At 40.9% G+C, this 25,064-nt stretch overlaps 1 protein-coding gene across 4 annotated transcripts in view; it reads right to left on the reverse strand.

Moving 5' to 3' along the window:
* The window catches only part of LRRC7 (leucine rich repeat containing 7), a 442,956-nt gene that overhangs the window by 314,427 nt on the left and 103,465 nt on the right, over positions 1–25,064 (reverse strand). For all 4 annotated transcript variants that reach the window (XM_036753706.1, XM_036753704.1, XM_036753705.1 and 1 more), the window contains exon 3: positions 11,120–11,237. In XM_036753706.1, coding sequence (XP_036609601.1) covers positions 11,120–11,237 — 118 coding nt within the window. The remainder of the gene's footprint in view (positions 1–11,119; positions 11,238–25,064) is intronic.

Genomic DNA, 25,064 nt, shown 5'->3' on the forward strand with positions numbered 1-25,064 from the left:
TTCCAAGCGCAGAATTCAGTGCAACAGTGTAGATGAAGATTTACCCCAGGGAAGTGGGATAAGAGCTATTTCATCATACCGGAAGGAAGATGGGCTGCTAATGGACCACAAAGCAAGGGCTATCCAACAGATGGTTTATGGGCTGCACTGGTATCTTCCCGAGATAAAGAGATGGACTGGAATGACACAGTCTTTACCCAGGGCCACTCAACCAATACAAAGTAGGAGGCAGAACTGGAACCCAGGTCCTGCTCTCTAGTTACTGCTCCATATTTACTATATAAATCAATATTAAGGCTTCATTTGTGTTATTAGTTTCAATGGTGGGCCAGTAGACAAGGGTTGGGTATGATGGATTTGGGTTTGTAAAGCAACACAACATAGCACAACACAGTACTGTGTAGTGTGATGTGATGTGACACAATACAGAGTCATGGTATACGTAAGCATTCGAGTCCATATTTGCATTGAGCAGCATGCCATTTATAAGAATGAAGTTCATCATATTTAGATATATAAAGTCAGCATTGCCTACTCATGAAAGAACCAGCCTAGAAGACAAGAGGACCCGGGTTCAAGGCCCATCCTGGTAAACGATAGCCACTTAGTGCTAAAGGCACTCTAAGACTCAAAGGCCCAAAGAAGAGGTTGTGTTGACTTGGAAGAGGGGATTCCCTAAGCCACCAGCACAGGCCTAGGTCTAATGCCTCTCTCTTGATATTTTCTAATATAAATGGCTCAGTTTAATCTAGAAATTGTGAAAACTTCACTTTAATAGCAACGTAAACAGTTTGACCAATTTTGACCTTCATGAACTCTGAAAACTGGAAATAATTAGACCTGAATGGTTCCTAGCCTTCTTTAGTATGAGGAAACCTTTTTAACATAAACCATTTTGCAGGCATCCACAATATTGTCCTTGTTGGTACTGAACAGATGAAAGGGCAATATTTAGCATGTATGTGGATTCACAGACTCCTAGTCATAACTCCCAAGGTTCCATGGCCCACAAAATGGAAGAATGGGAACCAGGGTTTCAAAGTGGTCACCCTTAACCTTGGGTTTTAGGCCTAGATTTCACATAGTATTTTTAACACTAGCTCAAGCATAGCTTTTCTTCCCCCCAGCAGGCCTGAGATAACTTAAGAGGGGAAGGAATTGATACAGACATTGATGTTGGAGAGCTCCAGCAGAGGGCAACTGGGATGGTTGAAGTTCATGAGGCAGCAGGAAATAGGGATGTTTAGACTAAGGAAGAGGAGACTTGGGTGGGTGAAGGGGGAGGCAGGCTAGTTATCTTCAAGTATTTGGTGATCTACCATGCTTCGCTGACCTCTGGACTCAGCCACTGAGATCTCATCCAACTTTGAAAAAAAAGATTCTCTGTTTCTATGAATTGGGGTCACTTTCTCTAGGAGGCAGATCAACCTAAGTTGACCCATCAAATACAACAAAAGGGCTTCTGGAGGCACCTGTTTTATAGGCAGTACCATTCTATTTGGTTTAAATTCTGATGCTTGAAGTATGAACAAACAGCAAATGCTACAAAAATATGAAATAGAATCAAGAAATGCCTTAATGCTGACTTTGGTAATCACACCTCTAAACAGAATTAGAATATTCTCCTGGAAATAGTGCCTGTAGAAACTCTGCTCTATACATACTTATCAAATGAGAAATGCCATAATTTTGCTTACTGAACTAAATGGGTCCGATAATCAAGGTTTTAGATAGAAAGGAATTGATAAAAAAAATCCATTAAGAATACATTCATGTGTTCACAGGCAGAAGATAAATTGACCATTTAGGCTCGTTCTAATTAGGAAAGCATTTGTTTCTTTTTTTCTCTTCCAAATCTGAGGGAAAATTTTAAAAGACAGTAAACTCTCAATTATTCAGGGACCAATTAGTCAGTGTGTGGATTATCCATTCTCTTCCTTGTTCTCTCTTTGCCTGGCTTCCATGTAACCATTTCACTCCTCATTAACTCTTCCACCAGAGGGTGTGAAAAGTAAGGAAAAGGAGAGGAAACTCCAATCCATCAGGTTCAGTCCTTGTTTGTGGGCAGAGCATTGGAACTAATAGTGCAAATGAAGACTTACTACTCCCTGTGAACTATATTTATTCGTGCTACTCTGACCCTTATTAAGACAAACCTTCAAGAGTGGACTAGAGATTGGCAAACCCATTAATAATAGCAGTTTTCAACCTTAGTTAAAGACAAAAATAGAATAGGTGTCAGACTAGAAATGGAATGCCATAAGGTGTTTAATCAAAATCAAAATTGAATTAATAGGGCCATGGGATTACAACTTGAAGGAGCCTGAGAGAGCATGTAGAACAGCCTCCTTATTTTATGTATGTGCTTGGATCTATATCTGTTTGTATACAGACAAATGTTTGTATACATATGTAAATATACATGCATGTATATTTCTCTCTCTCCCCTTACCCATCTACCCTTCTTTCTTTCTTTTTCTTTCTTCATCCCTCCCTTTCTCTCTCTTTCTCTCCTTCCTTTGTTCCTTCCTTCCTTTATTCCTTCCTTCCTTCCTCCCTCTCTCCTTTGCTTCCTTCCTTCCTTCCGTCCTTCCTTCCAACCAACACAAGGCAGCCACAAGTTGGTGCATGAAGAAAGAAATGCTTATTTCCATGGTCTACAGGCTGAGCTTTGGTAGAATAAATGATAGATATTAGAAATGAGAATAGTTAAGTGGCTGTAGTATCAGACACTAATTCTGATACAAAAATATTATAAAAGATGATGTAAACTGATGATTGCATCATTCTAAATAGGAAATCCCAGATCAACAAATCCTCTGCACTTTATCATCTTAAAGAGCTGCCTGGGCATGCAGAGGTTAAGTGATTTATCCATAAAGTCAGTGTGTATCAGAGATAGGATTTGAACCCAAGTCCTCCTGTCCCTAAGTCCAGAACACTATCTGTTCCCCACAAGTATCTGCTGTTAGGGGTGGAGTGGTAGTGTTAGGGGAATTTACAAGAAAAATCAGAAGTATATGATAGAAAATATTCATTTGAAAATCTCAAATCATTTTTTCCTCCATCTTTTATTAGTCTCTCAAATATAATCTCAGAATTTAAAGAGAGGCAGCAAAGGGCAGTGTAACAAAACAATAACAAGCCAAAAACATTGTTCCTTGAGTCAGGAGAGATGTGGGTTTGAATTCTACCTCAGATTTGCATTACATCCCTGTGTAAATCATTTCACTTTTCTAACCCCAATTTCCTCATCTGTATAATGGTGGTGATGCTAATACCATGTTATAAGGTTGTTACAGGATTCAAATGCAAAGGCACATGGAAAACATGTCAGAAATCATCAATTACCCTATAAATGGCAGCTATTAGTAGGTCCTCTTCCCAGTGTCCAGTTACTTAAAAAGTATAGCTAGCAAGTGACTGTTAGGTCATACATAAATGATCCTTTGCACTATGTCATTGCTGAATATATACTAATCAGAAAACAAAAAAAAAACTGAAGTAAGTGCCATATTTTTAGCCAAATGAGGCTAGGTGAGGGATGGAGCTTGGGATAACCTTAACATGAGGTATTCCTGTGGGAGGAAATGTTCTCTGCCAGTACAGGCCACCAACGAACTTCTCTGAAGCTGGGAGCATTAGAGACATGTCCAGACCTCTGAGAATTCAGACCTCGCCAGGACAATATAGGCAAGGGGCAGAATTTGAATCACTGGATTGGAAGCTGGCTTTCTAGCCCCTCTGCCCATCCCCTCTAACAAAATCAGGACATTTGAGTTGGATGGGACTGAGCTTTGTAAGAGAAGTTCCCTTAATGCCAGGCTCTTAACCTGGTTATCTCCAGTTATACTCTCAGACTAACCTGCAGGTAATTTCCTGCATTCTTCTCCAATAGGCTTGCACCTAACAGCTGGGGTAGGGTGACTATTCCTTCCTTACCAATGTCACCTGCCATAGCATGAACTCAAGTACTCTGATCATATCAGGTCTACTAGTCAAAACATAGTATGGGGAAATGCTTATCTTATAGTTATGCTCATCAAATTTCCCCTCAAATCTATCCTGCCTCTTCTGACCTGGAAGGCACCAGCATCGTGCCCACGTTTCATTTCCTTAAATTTGTGTCTATCGTAATCCCCAAATAAGACAAGTTTATTTACGGATGGCCTCTTTCCTTTTTGTCTTTGTATCTCCGGTACCCAGCAGAGTGCTTGGAATAGAGTCCTTGCTTAATAAATTTTCTAGTGTGCCAAGGATTGGGTGGTTAGCTCTGAAGAAGTCATTCTACTGTTTCCCAGTTTTAAAGGCCTGGAAATCCCAGATGTCCAATTTGAGTCACAGGCTTATGGGCTCTTAGATTTTCAGCTAGAAAAGATGTTAGAGGCCATCTGGCCCAATTCGTTGATTTTTACAAATGAGGAACATGAAACCCAGAAGTAGTAAAGGACCGGTAGCATCAAGTAATAGAACTGAGATTTCAACTCTGGTTTCTCAACTCCAAATTTATGACTCCTTCCCAATGCACCACCCTCAGGAAGAAGAGTGAAGTTCTCTGCCTACTAAGTAACACTGTCTCTTACAGAGATCGAAGATTTCAGTCTGGCAGAGACTTCAGGCCATATAATTCAACCTTCTCATTTTCCAGATGAGGAATGTCTCCAAGGTAGTTGTAGGTGCCCATCTCCCTTCTACTTTATTTACTCAGAATGCTTTAACCATTTGGGGTCCAGTGAGAGTTCTTTAAAGGATGGGGGACCAACATATGAAGATAGAGGCTGATTTGTGTTGGTTGATGGAGTTTCCTCATTGGAAGTTCCCTATACCCATACAATCACAGGTTTAGACAAAAACAAAATGTTAGCCCATTAAACAAATCATCAACTAAAGGGTGGGTAGCTAGGTAGCTCAGTGCACAGAGCACAAGACCTAGAGTCAAGGGAGACTTGAGTTCAAATCCAGTCATAGACACCTACTACCAGTGTGATTCTGGAAATGTCACTTAACCCTGTTTACCTCAGTTTCCTCATCTGCCAATTAAACTGGAGAAGGAAATGGCAAACCATTCCAGTATCTTTTCCACAAAAACCCTAAATGTGGTCACAAAGAGTCAGACATGACTGAAATGACTCAAACAACAACACCAAGGGATGGAAGGACTTGGTATCTGCATAGAAAGAAGTTGAACAAATACTCCAACGCTCCACTAGCTTTAGGAGCTCGTAGTTGTGGAAGTGACAAAGTAGGCTTTACAGTCCTGAGATCCCTGCCTCACTGGGCTTCTAGTCAATAACACACTTTCCTTTCAACAAGGGGTTTCAGTGGTCTGCCTAGGCCCATGCCGCAGCATTTCTTGTCATGGTGTCACAGGATCCCAGTTGTAGGGCTAAAAGGGCCCCCAGGACTGATCTACTCCCAAACTCTCATTTTACACATGAAGAAACTGAAGCACAGAGAAGCTAAGTGACTTGCCAAGGTCAAACAGTCAGTTGGTAAGTGGTAGAGTCAGGATTTGGACACAGAATCTTGGAATGGCTTCTTTTTGCTATACCATGCTCCTAATAGAAAGTAATTCAGTTGCAGCCTTTTCTCCCAGATCCTACAAATGACTTTCCTAAATTGACTGTCTTTAAAAAAATGATAATGAATACAGTGATCTAGAATCTTTTTTCCTTCATTTTAATATACTCACTTTTACATTATTTTTGGAGCTTGAATGGCTGCTCATTTTCTCCTGTTCTAATCTGATGTGACTGAGTAAAAGAATCTTCTCCATTTACCCCAAGATTGGGAAAATTATTTATTGTTTCATTCAGCAAGCTCCTACTTTGGGAAAGAGTGGGATAACTGATAAGTTAGTAAAACATTTAATGATGGCCCAAGTGCTGATTGCTTTTCATTAAGCTAAAATGATGATTTAACCTTTTGTGATGTTATGAGAACCCATCTTGTTGAGAAAGAAGTTTTGAAAGAAGAAAGAAAAATCACTTAAATGTGGCAAAATTATGCAGGGCTTTCAAATTAATTCATTTTCATTAACATCAATAGACTGTGGTGTCAGGCTCTCTGTGACACATCCACAACCAGACTTGAAATTGAGTCATTGCTCAATTAAAATTCACCATTTGTTATTATACTTTCTCATATTTAAATCAATGCTCTTCAGTGAAACCTTCTGTCAACTTTACAAATAGGCATATCGGATTTATCTGGAGGCCACAAAGTGGTGAGAAATAGATGCATAGAAATAGATGCAGGGCTTCAGAGTCCTAGCTCTAGAAATGGAAAGAACCTTAGAGATCATGAGGTTCAACCCTCTCATTTTAGAGATTAAAAAAGTCGAGGACCAGAGCTGGTGAAGGGTTTTGCCCAGGGTCATTAGGTAGCAATGGCAGAGATGGTATTTGTATTCAGGCCATCTGACTCTAAATCCATGGCTCTTACAACTCTGGGAAATGGATTCACAGGAAGAAGATAGAGAAGACTGTGTGAGATTCTAGCTGGAAAATGGAGAGATTAAATATAATCATAAACTTTTTTGTAAATGTTGAAGTGAAAAGAGCATTAAATTAGTAGTCTGAGGACTCCACACCCCCTTTCTTCCAATGACTACTTGTGTGACTTTGGGAAGGTCATTTTTCCCTTTCTGGGCCTCAATTTTCTTACCTATCAAATGAGGGAGTTGGACCAAATGATCTCTCAAGTCTCCTCCGACTCTAAATCGATGATGCTAATATTACCAGTTAAATTTGTTTAGCCACTATTTCCATTTATACAAAGGACTTTTGCTGGATCAAATGCCATAGTGTTTTCTTCATGCCCTCTCTGCCTTCATCAGCTCTCTTTGCCAATCCATCTGTTCCCATTTAATTTCCCCATTGTGTGGTCCTAGTCAATGTGAATCTGTTCTTTCATGCTCCTTTTCTTCTTTGCATTATTTCCAAAAGCCCCAGAAGGGAGGTCTTTCTCACTATGGAAGAGGCACTGTAACTTCTTTTTCTCTATCTTACTGGTGCACAGACAATTTCTGTGAGACTGAAATCTGTGAAGAGCATCAGGACTAAGGTCCTATTTTTTTTTTTTTAATGAGAAACAGGCCGAAGATCAGGGAAGTAAGGTGAACTGTTGCTGTCACTGCCTTATCCCACTTCTGTGACTTTGGTCAAGTCCCAGTTTCTCTGGCCCTTAGTTTCTTCCTTTGTGAAATCGGGCTGTTGGACAAAGTGATCACTAAGGTCACTTCTGGCTCTAGATCAAGGATGGCCTTGACTATTTAGGATGTCAGTTTTGGGTCTCACTCCTGGTAATTCCTAAAACAGCAAATACTTACTGGGTAAGAATTGGTTAAATAGGTGCAGTGTTGTCTATAAAATTTCAGCAGTCTTCTCTACCTCTCATCTAGCATTTCCATTTTCAGGGTCCCTAGGCTAGGATCTTGATCCATAAATTGCTTTGACATAAAAGAAGGGAGAACAAAATGGCCAAATTGTTGGTGCCGTATAGGCTGCCTCTCATCTTGTGAATGGGGTTACCTTCCAAAAGGCCATGTGTGAGTCAATGAATTTCAAACTATTTAGAAGAGAATCACCAGGTTCTCAGCTACATTTACCCCAATATAGCTAAACTCCAGTACCAATAGGCCTGAGCTGATGTGAAAAGGTCTACCACAGGTTGGGCACAAGTAGTCCATATGAACATTTGGGATGGTCTCTACATTTGCACATCTCATATTTCTTTTGATTTTTTTCTTTTGAGTTTTGATTAAAGGGGCCATCCCTTGATTTACTTCTTAAAGAGGCCTATTCACTGAATGGATGTTACCTCACTCAAAGTGAGAACCTGAAAAAACCTTAGTCTGAAAGGGCCAGGTGTTCCCAATGCATCCTGGGCCATCTCCAGTCATTTTGGTGAGTATCAGGCCACTGGACCCAGATGGCTGTGGAGGACAAAGTGAGGCTGGTGACCTTGCACAGTCCTCCCTCACTCAAATCAGTAAACTGCAAGTCATGTCATCATTTCCTTGGTGTCATTGTCCTCTTTGAGAATGAAGGACAAACACAACAACAAACCTGTTTCTTTTGAGCTACAATAATTCTGCTTTACTCATGGAGCATAGCACCATCTTTGACCACATAATAGGAAAATTAAATTAAATGGGTTTGATCCGCCACAGTCGGATGCACTGTACTTTGACCAAGACATAGTGATGTCACTTTGGTCCTGATGGAGTTGTTGTTTGTCCTTCATTCTTGAGGAGGGTATGAAGGACAACCACCAGATTGTGAGCTCCTCGAGGGCAGGAACTGTTTCAAAGCTTCTCCTTGTATGTTGGATACACTTTTAAGAATGCAACTGTAAGACCAGGGAAATTTTGAAACAATCACAAGGATGTCACATGATGCCCGTGGGATTTCAAGTGCTAGAAAATCCGTTCACTCACATTTTGCAATAACCCTGGTGACAAGATGCTTCACAACTAGGAGGATCGCAGGGTTGGTCCTGGACATGTCTTAGTTTTTAGACTAGGAGCTAGTGGTTATCCAACCCCTTCACACCCCCCACATACTGTCAGCAATAAAAGCGATGAGTTATTTTGGGTTCACTGGCCCTGTCTCACTCCCACCCCCACCATCCACGTGTCTTCCTAGACTTTTGTAATAATCCCCTAAACAGTAGTTCCTTTGGGCAAGTCGCTTAACCTTAGTCTGCCTCAGTTTCCTCATCTACAAAGTGTGGCTAATGTACCACTTCCCAGGATTATTGTAAGGATCAAATGAGACAAGATTTGTAAAGCACTCTGCAAACCTTAAAGAGCCATGTAAATGCTGACTATCCAACTTGGCATCTCCCTAATGGACAAGCCCAGTGATGTCACTTCCCTTCTCAGAAAACCTTCATGGGCTTCCTATGATTTACAGGACAAAATACAGGGATCTGAACCTCTAAATTGGCTTCTAAGTTGCCCTTTGGGGCTCCAGCCTCTTTCCTGGTTCATAATGTTGGTGCCCTCTTCATGGAGAGAAGCAGCAATTGATGTGGGGCTGGAATCAAGAAAGACCAGGTTCTAGCCCTGCCTCAGAGCCTTAATGCTCTGGGAACCCGGGTAAGTCCATTGATCTCATTGAGTCTTGGTTTAGTCATCTTCAAAATGGAGTTACTAACAGCCCTGTTTCCTAGGGCTCTTCTGAGGACCTAATGGGATAGTATATGGAAAAGGTCTTGCCAACCTCCAAGTGCTATATAAATGTCATCACTTATCATCATCATCATCATCATTTGTTATTTAAGGCACAATCTTGCTTCTAGCTCCTTCAAGAACACTTCCCTGATCTGCCCACATGAGAAAGAATTTCATTTCTCAAATTTCTTCTATCATTTTATTCAAGACTTTATTCACTACTTTCAGATGAACATGCTTTCTGGGTGACAGGTCTTACAGGCAGGACTGTTATTTCATATGGTTTGGCTCCCTTAGGGTCTCCTACTTACTCTCAATCTTACCAGTTCTTTCTACACAGCTAAAAAAAAGTTTGAGCATTGTCAGCTCCTTCTAAATTTTGGCGCCCACAGTAAAAGCCCAGTTGTCCTGACCTAGTTATGGATCTAATGCTATTGATGTCTTAAGGGAGTGTGGCATGATGTGGAAAGAATGCCAGGTTTAGAGTTAGGAAAGCCCTGGATTTGAATTTATCCTCTGAGATTTATTAGCTATATATGACCCTGGACTAAATGAAAAAAAAAAGTATAATTGTGAGGGCTAAGCAGGCCCCTCGGCTCCCTGACCAGACCACAGCTGGTCTATGATTCAGTTCTGAGTACCACATTTTAGGCTTGAAACAAATAACCTGACGTGTCCAGAATAGAGCAACCAGAACAAGGAAGGGCTTAGAGTCCAGGTTATCAAATCAAAGGTTGAGAACTAGAAGCAACCTTTGAGGCCAGCCCTCCCTCCCTCCCTGTACCCCATTTTACAGATAAGTAAACTGACTCAGAGAGTTGGAATGATTTACCCAAGTCACGTGGCTGTCTGAGTGAGTTTCAAAGCCAGGTCTTCCTGACTCCAAGCCTAGTCCTCTCTCTGCTCTGCTTCTCCTCTAGTGGTTGAGGGAACTAGGGATATTGAGTCTCAGCATGGTATGATAGCTGCTGTCCAGTATTTGGATGGCTGACATGTGGAAGAGAGATTAGATTTGATCTGTGTGTCCACCAAGGGAAAAACCAAGAGCAATGGGAGGAAGCTATGCAGAGACAGTCTCCAATCTCTATAAGTAGTCAGATATAAAGACAGCCCAAGTGCTTCTCCAAAGAGTCCTGACTCTGGAACCACAGGACCTGGATTCAAATTCCACCTTTGGGGCTTCTACTTTGGTTTTTGCTGTTGTTGGGTTATTTTTCAGTCACATCCAATTCTTTGTGATGCCATTTGGGGTTTTCTTAACAGAGATACTGGAGTGGTTTGCCATTTCCTTCTCCAGCTCATTTTACAGATGAGGAAATGGAGGCAGACAGGGTTAAGTGGCTTGTTCAGGGTCACACTGGTAAAAACTCTCTGATGCCAGATTTGAAGTTAAGAAGAGGAGTCTTTCTGACTTCAAGCTCAGCGTTTTATCCACTGCTACCTAGCTACTTTTATGACCTTGGGCAAATTATGCCACTTTCTGAGCCTCAACTTCCTCGTTTGTAAAAATAAGGAGGTTGGACTAGATTTGCCCTCAGGATCCTCAAAGCTCTATATCAATGATGCTACATGTAGAGGGAAAAGTTGCTGGAGGAGGTAATGTTAGGAAGCTCACTCCTAGTATCCCCATTCAAAGTCCTAGGACAAGTCTTTAAAGCAGTAAAACATACCTTTTCCATGTCTTTGTTTAGTCATGATCATTTTAGTTTATAAGTGATGCATGAGAATATTGGATCTAAAAATGGAAGACATTTCCAATCAATCAACAAGCATTTATGGAGCACTTCCTTCATGCTGGGCACTGTTAGGCACTTGAGATACAAGTACAAAGAATAGCGCTCGACCAGCTTGGGAGAATCGTTATAAGGCAGTTCTTAGGGAAACAAAAAACATTTAATTTTTTAAAAAAACCAACAAGTTATTTAGAAACAAGACCCTTACCGTTTTTACTGATGTCAAGTTCTTTGAGATTAACTAAACTAGCAATAGTGGTTGGCAGATTCGAAAGGTCATTATCTGGGATACTCAGTTTGCGGAGAGCTTGACAGTTGAACAATTGCTGAAATGGAAAATAACCATTAATTAGATTGCAATTGGAATATGCTTAATTTGCAAGCAAATTCAATGATGCAAAAATGTAATTCATAATCTCCATATATTATATATGTATATATTAGCATAAATGTATAAATAAATCTCATCTGATCTCTAATCCCATATTACAAGTTTCTTTAGCATATCTCCACTTGGATATGTCAAACCAAATGAATCAGTTCCTCTCCTGAATGACTCCCATTTTTCAAAATTCCCATTTCTGTCAAGTGTAGCTCCATTCACATGCTCACTATGTTCAAAACCTACAAGGTTCTGTTTATAGCATCATACATTCTCAGGTTAGAAGATAATTGAGATGGTATAATTCAACCTCCTTTTATTACATGCCATCTTTGGCCTTGCCCTTGTCATATATTTCCACAATCTGATATACATTATGAGGCACCTACTCTCTGCAATGCAGGATACTAGGTGCTAGGGATAGATTAGAATAAACAAAAACGCTGTCCTCAAAGACCTTACATTCTCCTGGGGTGGGAGGGTGGGGGGGAGAAGGTGAAGAGATTCAGCTTTTACAAGTAAAAGTGAAAGTTAAAATAAAGTAAAAAAAAGTTTTAACAAGTTTTAAAAAGTAAAAGTAAGAGATATAGCTTTTATAAGTAAGTACAAGATAATTTGAGGGTGCGAGAGCACAGGCAGCTAGGAGGGATCAGGGAAGGCTGACTGTTGGAGGTGGCATAAGAGTTGACCTTTAAAGTTAGGAATTCCCAGAGGCAGAGATGAGGAGGGAGGACATTCAGGGCAAATGGGAGACGTAGTGCTGAATACAGAGAAGCCAGCGTAGTGAGGACCACGTAATTGGTCCTTAATTGGTGCTTAATAGATGCTGGTTAAATTGAAAGACATCAATGCCACAGGAAGCTAAATCCTGTTTTGATTGCTTCTTGCCATCAGAAAGAGCCCAAATGGTATGAGAGACAGAACCAGGCAAGGAGGCAGGAAGACCGGGGCTCAGAAGCCATGTCACACACAAACTGGTTGTGTGCCTCTGACCAAGTCATTTAACCCCTTAATGGCCTCAGGCACCTCTCCAGGATCCTGAGATGCAAAGATGGTGGTGGTGGTGGTGGTGGTGGTGATGATGATGATGATGATGATCTTCCTCCTTAGTTCAAGTTCTTCCCGATCTGGAAGTTCCTTAGACCAATAGAATCAAGAAGCCAGGCCTGACCCTTCTCTCTCCTTAGACAGTAAGACTTTAGGACTTGCTTACCAAGCACTCACACCAAGATTGGAACCAGCAAATGAATACTCAAGCATTTACCTGGTGGATTTTTAATGCCAGGCACTAGCACAAAATTTACTGAGTACGGCTCTCCAATCATGGAGGGCTCGAATTTTCACCAAGAATGAGATCATGTTGTCCAGTGGCTGCTGAAAGATGGGAACAGCTGGTTTGTGTTTCAGGATACATTTGATAGTTTTCTAGCTCACAATTTTTTCCATTTCTATGCTTTAAATTTTACTTTTTTCAATTAACAAATATTTTTTTTCTGCCCCCTTCTATGCCTCCCTGAAAAGAAAGAAAAAGAAAACCCATATAGCAAATAAGCATAGTTAAGCAAAACAAATTCCTTCATTGGCTATGTCTAAAAACGTATGTCTATTCTGAATATTGAATCCGTCACTTTGTTGGGAGAGTGGGTAATATTCTTTGTCAATGGTAGGGAAAAAATGTTATGAAAAGAGCTCTGGGTTTGGACTCAGGGGATCTATATTGGATTCTTTCTTATCTCTGCTACATGCTACCTCTTCAACCTTAGCCACATCGTGTAATTTCTCTGTGCCTCAGTTTCCCATTTGTAAAATAAGAATTCTGAATTTGGGTCTCTTCATCACTGTCAGTGACTCTATGCTCTTTGTCAATTACCCTGCTTTAAATTTACTTCCACGGGGAAACCTTCCTAAGAAGGAAGCAATCTCTGAGTAATTATCTAATCTCTGTACTCACAGCTCCTAATGGACTAATTTCACTAGTGGAAGAGCCTCAGGGCAGAGTCAGGCCAAAGGATTTGTGTGTTCTAAGCAAAATTTGAGAGTTGTCTCCCTGGGTTCCTGTCCTCCTCTGAGGTCCTTTTCTGATGGATGCCTCCTCATAGCTTTGAGATGACACTGGCCTCTGATATGAGTGGACTGACTCTGTACATCTAGTCGAGGGGGAAGACTTCGAGGATGATCCCTCTGCATACACCCCAAAGAGATCAAAGAAAGAGAAAAAGGACTCACATGCCCCAAAGTATTTATAACACTGTGTGTGTGTGTGTGTGTGTGTGTGTGTGTGTGTGTGTGTGTGTGTGTGTTGGCAAAGACTGGAAAACTAAAGGAGAGGGATACTTGACTATGGCAAATGGCTAAACAGATTTTGGTATATCAGTGGCATAGGATGGGATTGGATCATGGCATTTTCAGATGAATGACTTGAAAAAAGTGATGCCGAGTAAAGGGGGCAGAACCGGGAGGACAATTTCTGCAACAAAATAAGATCGTTAAGAAAAACAGCATTGAAAGACTCAAAAACTAGTCCAGGTGGGACAAACCATGATTGTATTGGCCCAAAGCTGAAGCGGGCTGCCTATTCCTGACAGGGAGGCAATGAATGGATTTAAAATTCAGAAGAGAAGGGAATTTGGGGGCAGGGCCTATGTGGGAATTTGTTTAATTTGATTGCATATGTTTGTCAGAGAATTTTTCTTTTTTCTTGTTAATTGATTTATTTGAAGGGGAGAGGAGAAATTGTAAGGATAGAAAATAAATGCTTGATATTTGGAAAAGTAAAAATAGAAAGAAGTATTAAAATGGCCCTCATGTTGGTTTGTTTGCTTATTACCCTAAAAAGAGTTTATATAAGAGTAGTGAGACTCATCTCCAGTCTGGTCAGGTGGTGACACATTTTTTTCTGGTCATGGAAACTCATAAAGACCATGTGGAATCATAGGATAATAGACACAGAACTGGAAAAGACTTCTTTTTACAGATGAGGGACTGAGGACCAGAAAAGTTAAGTCACCTGCCCAAGGTGACACAGCCATTGAATGTCTGAGGCAGTACCTACATGGTCCTGGTGCCAAATCGAGCCTCATTCTACTAAGTCATAAAGGGGTGGAGATCTATGTTGGTGGAGGGACCATGTTAACAAAATTACTGGTCCTGGAAAGACTGGCACAGCAGATAGAGCAGAACTTGGCTTGGAGTCAGGAAGACTTGGTTCCAGTCTCATCTCTGGTTCATACTGGCTATATGACCCTGGGCAAGTCATTAACTTCTCCATTCTCCAGGAAACTCTCTAAGACTGCACGCTACAGCTAAGTTTCTGATTTGCTTCAATGGAGGGAATTATTCCCATGGATGGAATCACAATCAGGAGAAAAACCTAAAGATGTCTTTCAAAGGGTTTCACATGAAGCTTGAACCATTGCAAAACAAAGCCTTAGGTACTGTTGAGTGTGCTGATGACTTTGCTGCCATTGACATTTGAGCGTTCCCCAAAATGATGCAGATTATATCTTAGGTGGGTGATTACCCAGAGGCTTAGCTGTGGACCCTCTCAGCATCAGGTGTTTAAGAGAGCTTCCTTAAAGCTTGTAATGTTTTTCTTAAGCTATAGTATCTTACTAGGACAAAATGAAAGAGGACAATACTTTTCAAGTGGGAAACAAATTTTATTGTTCTATCATTTTATCTAAAAGTTTCAATATTTAACACATTTTAAAAATCTATTGTATGTATTGTATTACTTAAAATCCATTGTAATCAGTATTGTTTTATTTTCATGATTTTTATCTATTATAAGAATAGATGATGGGCTTAGTAAAAAGTGAATTGGTAAAAGAAAAAATAATATGGATTATAAGTTGACAATTACAAAGATCACATAGATAATACATTTGTATATATCAAAGAGAAAATCAAAAAGAAATGTTTATTTCATTGACAGTCATTAGGGGAGCTGGAGAAGAGCCTGGCATCATGGGTAAGACACAAGACTTGGGATCAGGAGGCCCCTCAGTTCCAATCCCAGCTCGGACCCTTCCTAGCTGTGTGACCATGGACAGATCGAATTCTCTGAACCTCAGCGTCCTCAGAGAGTAATACCTGGATGACTTTCCCATTGCATGATGTAATGTCAGCCAATTGTTATGACGTGAAAAATCTGGACAAAGTAATACCTCACCTCACCCTGCCAAGAGCAGCCATGTGTACAAGCAGGAATCTCACGATCTTGTTTGATCTTTGCAACGACCCTTTGAGGTAATGCCTATAGGCACAGTTGCCGCAATTTCATTGGTGGAGGAAACAACTGGGGAAGAAATTCCTTTTAATAGTAACAGCAACAACGATGATATCTGGCATTCATGTAGTGCCACAAGGTTTATAAAACACTTTGCATATTTCATGCTATCCTCCCACCAACCTGGGGAAGTAGGTCCTATTATTATCCCCATTTCACAGAGGAGGAAACTGAGGCTTAGAGAGATTAACTGAGTTGTCCAGGTTCACCCAGAACTATAGAAAGGATTTGAGGCAGGATTAGAACTCAGGTCTTTCGGGCCCAGTATTCTATGTACCTAACCACCAACTGCCTCTAGCAAGTCAGATCAGCAATTTAGAGTCTTCAAGAATTGCCTGTGGTCATGGAGGGCTTAAAAACTGTTCAGGGGTCCTGCAGCTCATGTGTATTAGAAGGGGCACTTGACCCCAACTTTTTCTAACTCCAAGGTCAGCTCTTTATCTACTATATTATGCTATCTTCACAAGTATTATTATCATCCTAATTTTATAGATGAAAAAATCCTTTGTTAAGAATTAGAGAGACTGAGGTAGGATGTGAAGGAGGTTTACTCCCAAGTTCAAACAGAGATTAAGTAAGAGTGGTCTGAGGTAGGGTGTGAAGGAGGCTTATTCCCAAGTTCAAACTTCCCACTCTTTCCACAACATAAACATAAGAACATAATGAAAGATGGGCAAGGGGGAGAGAAGAAAAAGAAATGAAAACATAGAAAAGAAAAGCATAATGTCTTAAATAATCATTTCATTAGGCCCCAGCCATGTATATAATCAATCAATGAAGTTTTATTAAGTACCTGCTCTGAATCAGGCACTGTGACAAATCCTGGAGATACAAAAAGAGACAAAAGACAGTCCCTGCCCTCAAGGAACTTCCACACTAATGGGGGAGACAACATGCAAATAAATATATAGAAAGCAAGCTATGTACAGGATAAATGGATTAATAGTCCATAGAGGGAAGGCCCTGGAATGAAGAGGGTTGGGGAAGGTTTCCTGTAGAATGTGAGATACTAGCTAGCATTTAAAGGAAGCCTGGGAGGTCAATAGTTGGTGTAGAGGAAGGAGGGTATGCAAGACATAGGGAACAGTCAGAGAGAATGTCCAGAGCCTGGAGGTGGAGGGTCATATTCATACACAATGTTATAGAATATTTAATTTATTTGTCATCAAAATGTGATTGGTACAGATATAAAATTCTGTAAAATCATGAGTTAGGTTACTATGTACTACCTACATTTTAAGTAGAGAATAGTAGGCTACAAATATGTCCTGCTTCTCTTATGGATCCCTCATGGTCTCTTTAATGGACAGAGCCATTGGCATTGGCCAGTAAGCACAATCCAGGGATTAAGTCAGAATCTCAAACAAATGTTCTCATTAGGAAGGTCATAGGGAAGGGTCAGCAGAGAAAGTTGGAGAGTGAACAGTCTTAAGGGAGATATCAGAAGCAAAGCTCTTGTCAGCCAAGGGATCATGAAGGAAGTCTGACCTGTCCATAGATGCCTCATGGGACCAATCACAGATATAAAGCTGGAAGGAAATCAGAGATCATCTAGCCCGACCTTCTCATTGGACAGGTCAAAGAAGAGTAAGCAACCTGCCCCAAGTCCCTCACCTGGTATAAGGCAGAGCTGAGATTTGAATCTAGGTCCCCTGACTCCCAATTCAGTGTCCTCTCGGTCACACTCAATTGGTCATACACACATACTTGAGGAACAACAAAAACCAATAAAATCTCAATGGAGATTTCTAATGAGTCAAGACCAGAAACAATGCAACAGGACATGGAGGAGGGAATGGTGTACCTGGAGTCAGTGTGTGAGGTTGAACCTTGTCTCTGCCAGTTACCAGCTTGGTGACTCATGCTGGAGTCGCTTAATCTCAAAAATCTTCGGTGTCTTCCTTTGTAAAGTGGGAATAATAAAAATGATGATGAAAATAACACTTCCTACCACTCATGTGGTGATGGCATGGTGAGTGCTGTGCCAATGAGATATAGTGTGTGGAAAACTCTCTGCTGGCCCTTCAAGCACTATGTGAATGCCTACCAAGAGAGAAGAGCAACTCCCGCCAGTATCGGGTCCAATGATGTAGCCTACGTAGGGCATTTTGCAAGCCTCAGAGGGCTCACTCTATAAATGGACGTGATGCTGGTGGCAAGAGTACCTAAGCAGGATTCAAACTCAGGTTTTAATGGCTTGCTTCCATCCATTTTAGTTCAAGCTGACTCTCTATCTCCTGATGCCCTTGTGGCTTTTGAGTGAGTACCTCTGTGGGGCACAGCCGCATGTGAGATTGTAGGAAAATTGTAGCAGTAGCAGACACCAGGATTGGAAGCCATATTGGCTTCCCCCACCTCCCAGGCATCGAGGCCCATGCATGACGTTCCCCACCCCGCCCCAGGCTTGAGCTAGGAGAACCTGCAACAAAATCCTGTCCCACTTTTTCCATGCGCATTCTTAAGACATCTTCATTTTTGTCTGTTTCATCTCCCCAGTTGGAGCCTAAATTATGAAGGACACATTATGTGCACGAATTCCACACACAATGGGAACTCAAGCAGCTACTGTCAAGTGATTGTTCCCAATGACTAATCAAGCCAGCCTATGTGCCTCAATCTCCTAAAAAAAGTTATAATTTATTTCAAAAACAAAACAAAACATTCTGCATATTGAGGCAGCAGGACCCAATGGATACAAAGTCAGCCTCAGGAAAGACTTTGGTTCGGTACACTCCCTGACACACCACTGGTTATGTGACAAATCACAGTCTTTTAATGCCACTAGGTAAGACTATCCAGGATTGACTAGTGGGCTATTGGTATTTGCAGAGAGGTCTCCATTTCAATAAAACAACAGATCTAGACCTTAAAATAAAAGTGGCATATGCACCTCCTATCACTGGATCAGAAATTTGAGATGAGCAAACATTTCAGGTGAAGAGAAATTCCATAAAGAAGATGGGAAACTTCTGAGTTTGAGTCATGGAGGTCCACAGACTGGTGAGCAATTTAGAAAGTCTTTTTTAATGAGTCTGTCAAAATTCATGCTTTGAATAAAGAAGTGAGAATCATTTCTGAGCTGGCTGTAATTGTAGGATGTTAGAAAAAGCAAATATAATTAATAGTCAATTAGAGGAGGGCCATTAATGGTTATAGTTATTGTGACTTTCACTAGTTAATAGTTTTTCACATTTCAAAAACTGGGCAGGTAATAAAAATGTTTTGAGTTATAAAAGGTTTTTTATAGAAAAATGCTTTCTTCTTCGGGTGAAAGGGCCAATTTATTTAGATGTGACTTAAATTGGTATGGAGATGGTGGGGTTTAAAAAAAACATGGAGTTTAGTGAGCCAGATTGGAATTGGCACTGGACAGAGAGAGCAAAACTGTGCTTGGCACATAGTAGGCATTTAATAAATATTTCTTGCTTGCTTGATAGCAGAACATCTTTGGATAAAAATGAAAATCTAAAAGATGGAAATCTCTTTCTCTCTCCTTTATGTGTGTTCAGAAAGCAAGATACTAAGGGCAGCACTTCTTTGTGTGACCTTGGGTAAGCCACTTCATCTCAGCTGAGAGCCTGGCATATAGGAGATGCTTAATAAATGTTTGGTGACTGCTGACTGACTGTATGCCTCAGTTTCCTTAGTTGTAAAAATGTCATGAACGTGACAGATCATATTTTATACTGATTGGTGCAGTTCTCATTTACTGGTCAATCAACAACCATTTATTAAATGGCTGCTGTATTCTAGGCACTATGTTAGGCTCTGGAGGACAAAGACAAGAAAAAGCTCCTGCCTTCAAGGAGCCTACATTTGTGCTGCTTTCCTGTACACATGTACCTATGTTCAAAATGAGGTTGCGTGTATATGTATGTGTGTGTGTGTGTGCGTGTGTGCGTGCGCGCATGCTTGTGTGAGTAGGGGGAAGCATTAGCAGCTGCAGGGATCACCAAAGGCCTCATGGAGAAGGTAAGGCTTGAATTGAGCTTTGAAGGGAGCTGGGATTAGAGATGCTAAGAGGAGAGAGTTTATTTCAGGCATGGTGACTGAAGATGGAGCATCATGAATGGGAAAAAGGCAGCATAAGCATTAAGTGAATGAACTTTATTATTCATTCATCACCATGGTTGCTGTCCATTATTGATGTGGATTCTAAAAATTGCCTTCTCCATGGGAGCTGCTGCACTGGGATACCCAGATGAAACTTACAGCTCCTTCCCTGAGAGAACATGAGTGAGTCAGTGGAAAGAATTCACCCTGGGAGTGGAGAACTTGGAGCCCCGGGGCACAGCTTAATAACTAGGCTGGCTCAATACTTGCTGCCTCATTGAACTCGGAGGACTGTTTAATCTCTGGGCCACATTTTCCTCATCTGGAAAACTCAGGGGCTGGACTAGACATGCTTTCAGGTCCCTTCTGGCTCTAAATCATGACAGCTGGGTAGTGCAGTGGATAGGGCGATGGACCTGGAGTCAGAAAGTGTTGAGTTTGAATCCTTCCTCAGACATTTACTAACTGTGCGGACCCTGGCCAAGTCACTCAACTTCGTTTTCCTCATCTGTAAAATAATAGCGCCTACCTTACAGAGGTGTTGAGGGTCAGATACACACACGCACACACACACAGACACACACACACAGACACACACACATCATCACTTGGTAAACTTTCAATAAATATATTAATGTGTACATACATATGCATATATGTACATACACACTAGTTATCACTATATTTGTTATATCTTCTGATTCTATCATTACAGTCTAGAGCAGGAATAAAGCCCATCCACAAATGTGTTTAATATAGGTAGAAAGTGAACATTCCCAAAGAAGAAGGTGTGTCACAGGATCATAGACTGAGGGCAGAAGGGACCTCACATGGGTGATTTGGTCTAACCAAATGAGACCAATGAAGGGATTTGTCTAAGATCCAGTTTTTTAAGAGATGGAAAGATCCTTTGTGTCAGGGAGATCAGAGAAGGCTTCATGGAAGAAAGTGCATCCCACTTAGGTCTAGAAAGAAGGGAGGAGGGATTTTAACCCAATGAGATGAGTAAGGAATCTGTTTTAGGTGTGGGGAGCACTGAGCAAAAGGCTGGATAATAAAGATGGCAGCCTGAGAAGGAGAGGTGATGACATACATAAACGGGATTGTGGCGCTTACGTGGTAGGTTGGACTGTGGAAGGCCAGCCTTAAATACCAGGGCGATTTAGCTAAACTTTATTCACTGAAGGTTTTTGAGTAAGGGAACAACATGATAAGAATAGTATGTCAGGATGTTTACTCTGACAGCTTGTGAAGAATGGACTAGAGAGGACTAAGGAAGGAAGCAGGAAGCTCAGTGAGGAGGGAATTATAAAAATGCACGGCAGAGGTGACAAGGGCCTGAACTAGGCTTGCTGAAACATGAAAGGAAAGTGGGGGACAGATGCAAGAGTATTGGTGGAAATGAAGTGACCCAGACTTGGCACCTGATAATATTATAGCAGGTGGGAGAGAGCTTTGGGTTTCAGGCTTGGTTATGCCAACTTGGTTATGCCAAGGTGGTACCATCAACTGTGATTGGGAAGTTAAGGAAAGGGGCAGGTTTGGAGAAGAAGATGAAGAGTTCAGTTTTAAAATTATTGAATTTGAGATACTGGCTAGATAGACATCATGGTAGAGCTACCCAGAATAATGATGATGATGAAGATGACAGCTAACATTTAAATGGCACCTATTGTATGCCAGGTACTAGGTTAAGTGCTTTATGAATATCTTATTTGATCTTCATGACAACTGTGAGAGGTAAGTGCTGTTACAATCTTTATTTTCCAGTTGAAGAAACTGAGGCAGACAGAGGTGAAGTGACTTAGCCAGGCTCACACATCTAATAAGTGTCTGAGGTCAGCTTTGATCTCTGGTCTTCCTGACTTTAGGCCTCCCATTCTATCCACTGAATCACCCAGTTGCAAATGTAGTACTAGTAATCTGGGGATAAGGTGGAGGAAGGTCAAGACAGGGATTAGAAATGGAGGCTGGACCTGTGACTTCATTAGCATAGGGAACTCTTCAGGAAGGAAACTTTTAGCATTGGAAACTTAGAAATTCTGACTATCTCATGTTTCCCTTTTACACAAGGCTGAAATCACATCCTCTTCTAAAAGACTGCACACCCACTCTGAAGCCTGCTAGCCTCTGCTACAAATAGGCTCTGCCATAACCCAGCAGATCTTTCAGCTGTCTCTGTGGTTTTAAAATTTCCTGTTGAATTTTTCTTCTTATTGCTTCTTCACATTTGGCTACTCACAGAATTTCACATCTGATTCCCAATCATCATGGTCTTTTACTGTGCCTATAACCCTGAGCTCCTGACTCAGGAACAATGGAATCAGAATTGGGCTATGTGCTAGGGCAGAGTGTGTGGGGTGGGAAAGAGGTGGGGGAGGATGGAGGATGTTCTTAAGGAAAGGAATGTCATTTCATGGTCTTACTCTCGAATATAGAAAATTATGCAACACTAACCGAACTTTCTCTAAATGAAATTCTTCTCCTCCTCTGGGGTCTATTTTTACGTGTTTTCTGACATTCTTTGTCATGCATTTTGTAACATCATTAATTTTTTTCTTTTTCTACTTACTGTATCATATTCTATGGCTCAGAACTACCTGTGACTACAAGGTTAGAGAGAGAAGCACCAAGGTGAAATGAGTGAAAGATATGATGGTCAAAGAGCAACTCTTTCCTAAATGGTGTTGATCAACATGAGTTCCAGTGGACATTATGGAAAATTCTAATGCCCAGTCCATCTCACATTATGGTGGGAATGACACTAGGAATAATCCAACAATAACCACAATTGTTGATCAAAAATGTATTGATGTTTTCCTAGCACAACTTCCAAGACTCTCCATTCAAGAGCAATGGATTTAGAGTCAAGGGACCTGTGTTCAAAACATACCTCTGATTCATATTTCCTCTGTGTCTTTCAACAAATCACTTTACCTATCAATTTCCTCAAATGAAAGTTTTCAACTAGATGAGATCCCTTCCAGCTCTAAATCTATGATCCTATTAGTGACACATTAGCCATGTGTCCTTGCACAAATCACTTTACTTATTTGGGCCTCAGTTTCTTCATCTGTAAAATGAAAGGGTTGGACTGAATTATCTCTGAGGTCCCTCCTAGTTCTAAAGCTCTGATTCCATGGTCGTTCCCCAAAGGATTCACCCTACAGAGTCACTATAGAAATACGCAACTTCCATTGTTCTACTGGAATCTTGAGAGATTGATCTATAGACTAGAACTGTGTTTTCCCTGATCCAGGGAACTCAGATGAGAAAACTCCTGCTACCAGTGCAAGTCAGCACCTTCTTTGAATCTTTATGATTTCAGTGAGGTGCATAGTGCACCATGCACTTAAATCGCTTACCCAGACTCACAAAGCCCATATGTATCAGGAGTGGGATTGTGATGGGCTCTCTTTCCACTTCTCCCTGTTGTCTGTTCATTGGAACATGAGAGGAATCTCTTTCTTTCTCTTCCTTCCTTCCTTTCTTTCTTTCTTTCTTTCTTCCTTTCTTCCTTTCTTCCTTTCTTCCTTTCTTCCTTTTTCTTCTCTCTCTCTCTCTCTCTCTCTCTCTCTCTCTCTCTCTCTCTCTTTCTCTCTCTCTCTCTCTCTCTCTCTCTCTCTCTCTCTCTCTCTCTCTCTCTCTCTCTCTCTCTTTCTCTCTCCTCTCTCCTATTATGATAAAGAGCAATATTCTTCTTTCATGCCATGGGTTTTTTGGATGGTTTTCATTAGAACCAACTCACCTGAAAGCTGGACAGTTCCTCAGACTTTGCCTGCCTGAGAAAACATCTCCTGACCACTGGTCAGCAAGTCTCTACTTAACAACCTTTAATGATAGAGAAATCACTTCCTCCCTAGGCAGTACATTTCACTTCGGGCTAGCTCAAATTATCAGGAAGTCTGTTTCTGAGATCAAATCTAAATCCACTTCTTGGCAATATTCATGCAGGGCTCTTAGTTCTGGTCCCTGGGTCTAAGCAGAACAGGGCTAATCTCTGAGACAACCCTTCAAATCCTTCAAGACTCTTTAAGTCTTCTTCACCAGCTCAAAGTTCCTTGACTCATCCTCACATGGATTAACTTTGATCCCCTACAGCATTATCATTTTATTTTTTTGTGGACACCCTCTAGCTAATCAATGTCCCCTCTAAAGCTTGATTCCAGACCTGAACACAATACTACAGAGGTGGTCTGTCCAGGGCTGAGGTGAGTGGAGGAATAACAACATCTCATTCTAGATGTTAGGTTTTTATTTGTGTAGACAAAGATGGATGAGGCTTTTTGGGTTGGAATGTCACCCAGTGGATCATAAAGCTGGACCTTAGACACTATCTTGTCCACCCCTCCCCTGCTTCACAAATGATGTGATAGGTTAGGTGTTTACCCTAGACTGTAGGAACCTCCTCCTTTGAGTTTATTTTCCATGGACTCTGAGTATATCTTGCATGGACCTAGTTATTTACATGTTGTCTCACCACTTAAAAAGTGAGCTCTTTGAGGGTAGAGACTGTCTTTGCCTAAAGTTGGGAAGCCCAGGGTTCAAAACATACATTGAAAAATTACTAGCTAGGCAAGTAATTTAACATTTCCCTGACTCAATTTTATTGTCTGTGAAAGGGAAACAGTAATAACACCAACATGGAAGAGTATTCATGAGTGTGAGATGAGATAACATGTATAAAGTGTTCTGTAAGCCTTAAGTATTATATAAATTCTCTCTGATGTTGCTATTTTATTAATTTTTATTAAATTATTATTTGAATTATTTATTATTATTATTAATACTATATAATGAACATTTAGCACAATTTTTGGCACATGGGTAGAGATTCAGGGATATATAGGTCATGGGAAATTCCAGGGTAAGGAAGCTCCTTATTCTAGTGTAGGTTAATACTTCTGCAACTTATGGTCTTTGAGAGCTGCCTAGAGCACTTCGAAGTAAGAGACTTGCCCAAAGTCACACAGTCAGTGCATGTCAGAGTAGGAATTTGAAGCCAGGTCTTCAGAGACTCAGAGACCAACTCTGTGCCCACTCAGCCATATTGTACACTATCTAGCACATAGCAAACACTTAAATATTTGTAGCTTTGTGACTAGTAACTGATATAGGATTTAGATTAAATTTATGGACCTCCACAACTCCTGGGTCTTTTTTCCACAAGGGGTTATCTGTCTACATGGCTCTGCATCCTGCCCTTCATTCTGGGCTTGAAGCTTTGAATTTAGGCATAGGACAATAAATTCACTTCAATTAAATTTGACCTTGAGAGGCAATGAGACCTATTAGATCCAGAACTGGTCATAGAGTTAAGAAGACCCAGGTTCCAATCTTTTCTCTGACACATAAGACCTGACTACCTCGGGCTCATCTCAGAGCCACAGTCAGTTCCCTAAATCAAAGTTGTAGACGAGTTGCCCATCT

Source organism: Trichosurus vulpecula, chromosome 4 (assembly GCF_011100635.1).
Source record: "Trichosurus vulpecula isolate mTriVul1 chromosome 4, mTriVul1.pri, whole genome shotgun sequence".
Classification (NCBI taxonomy): Eukaryota; Metazoa; Chordata; class Mammalia; order Diprotodontia; family Phalangeridae; genus Trichosurus; species Trichosurus vulpecula.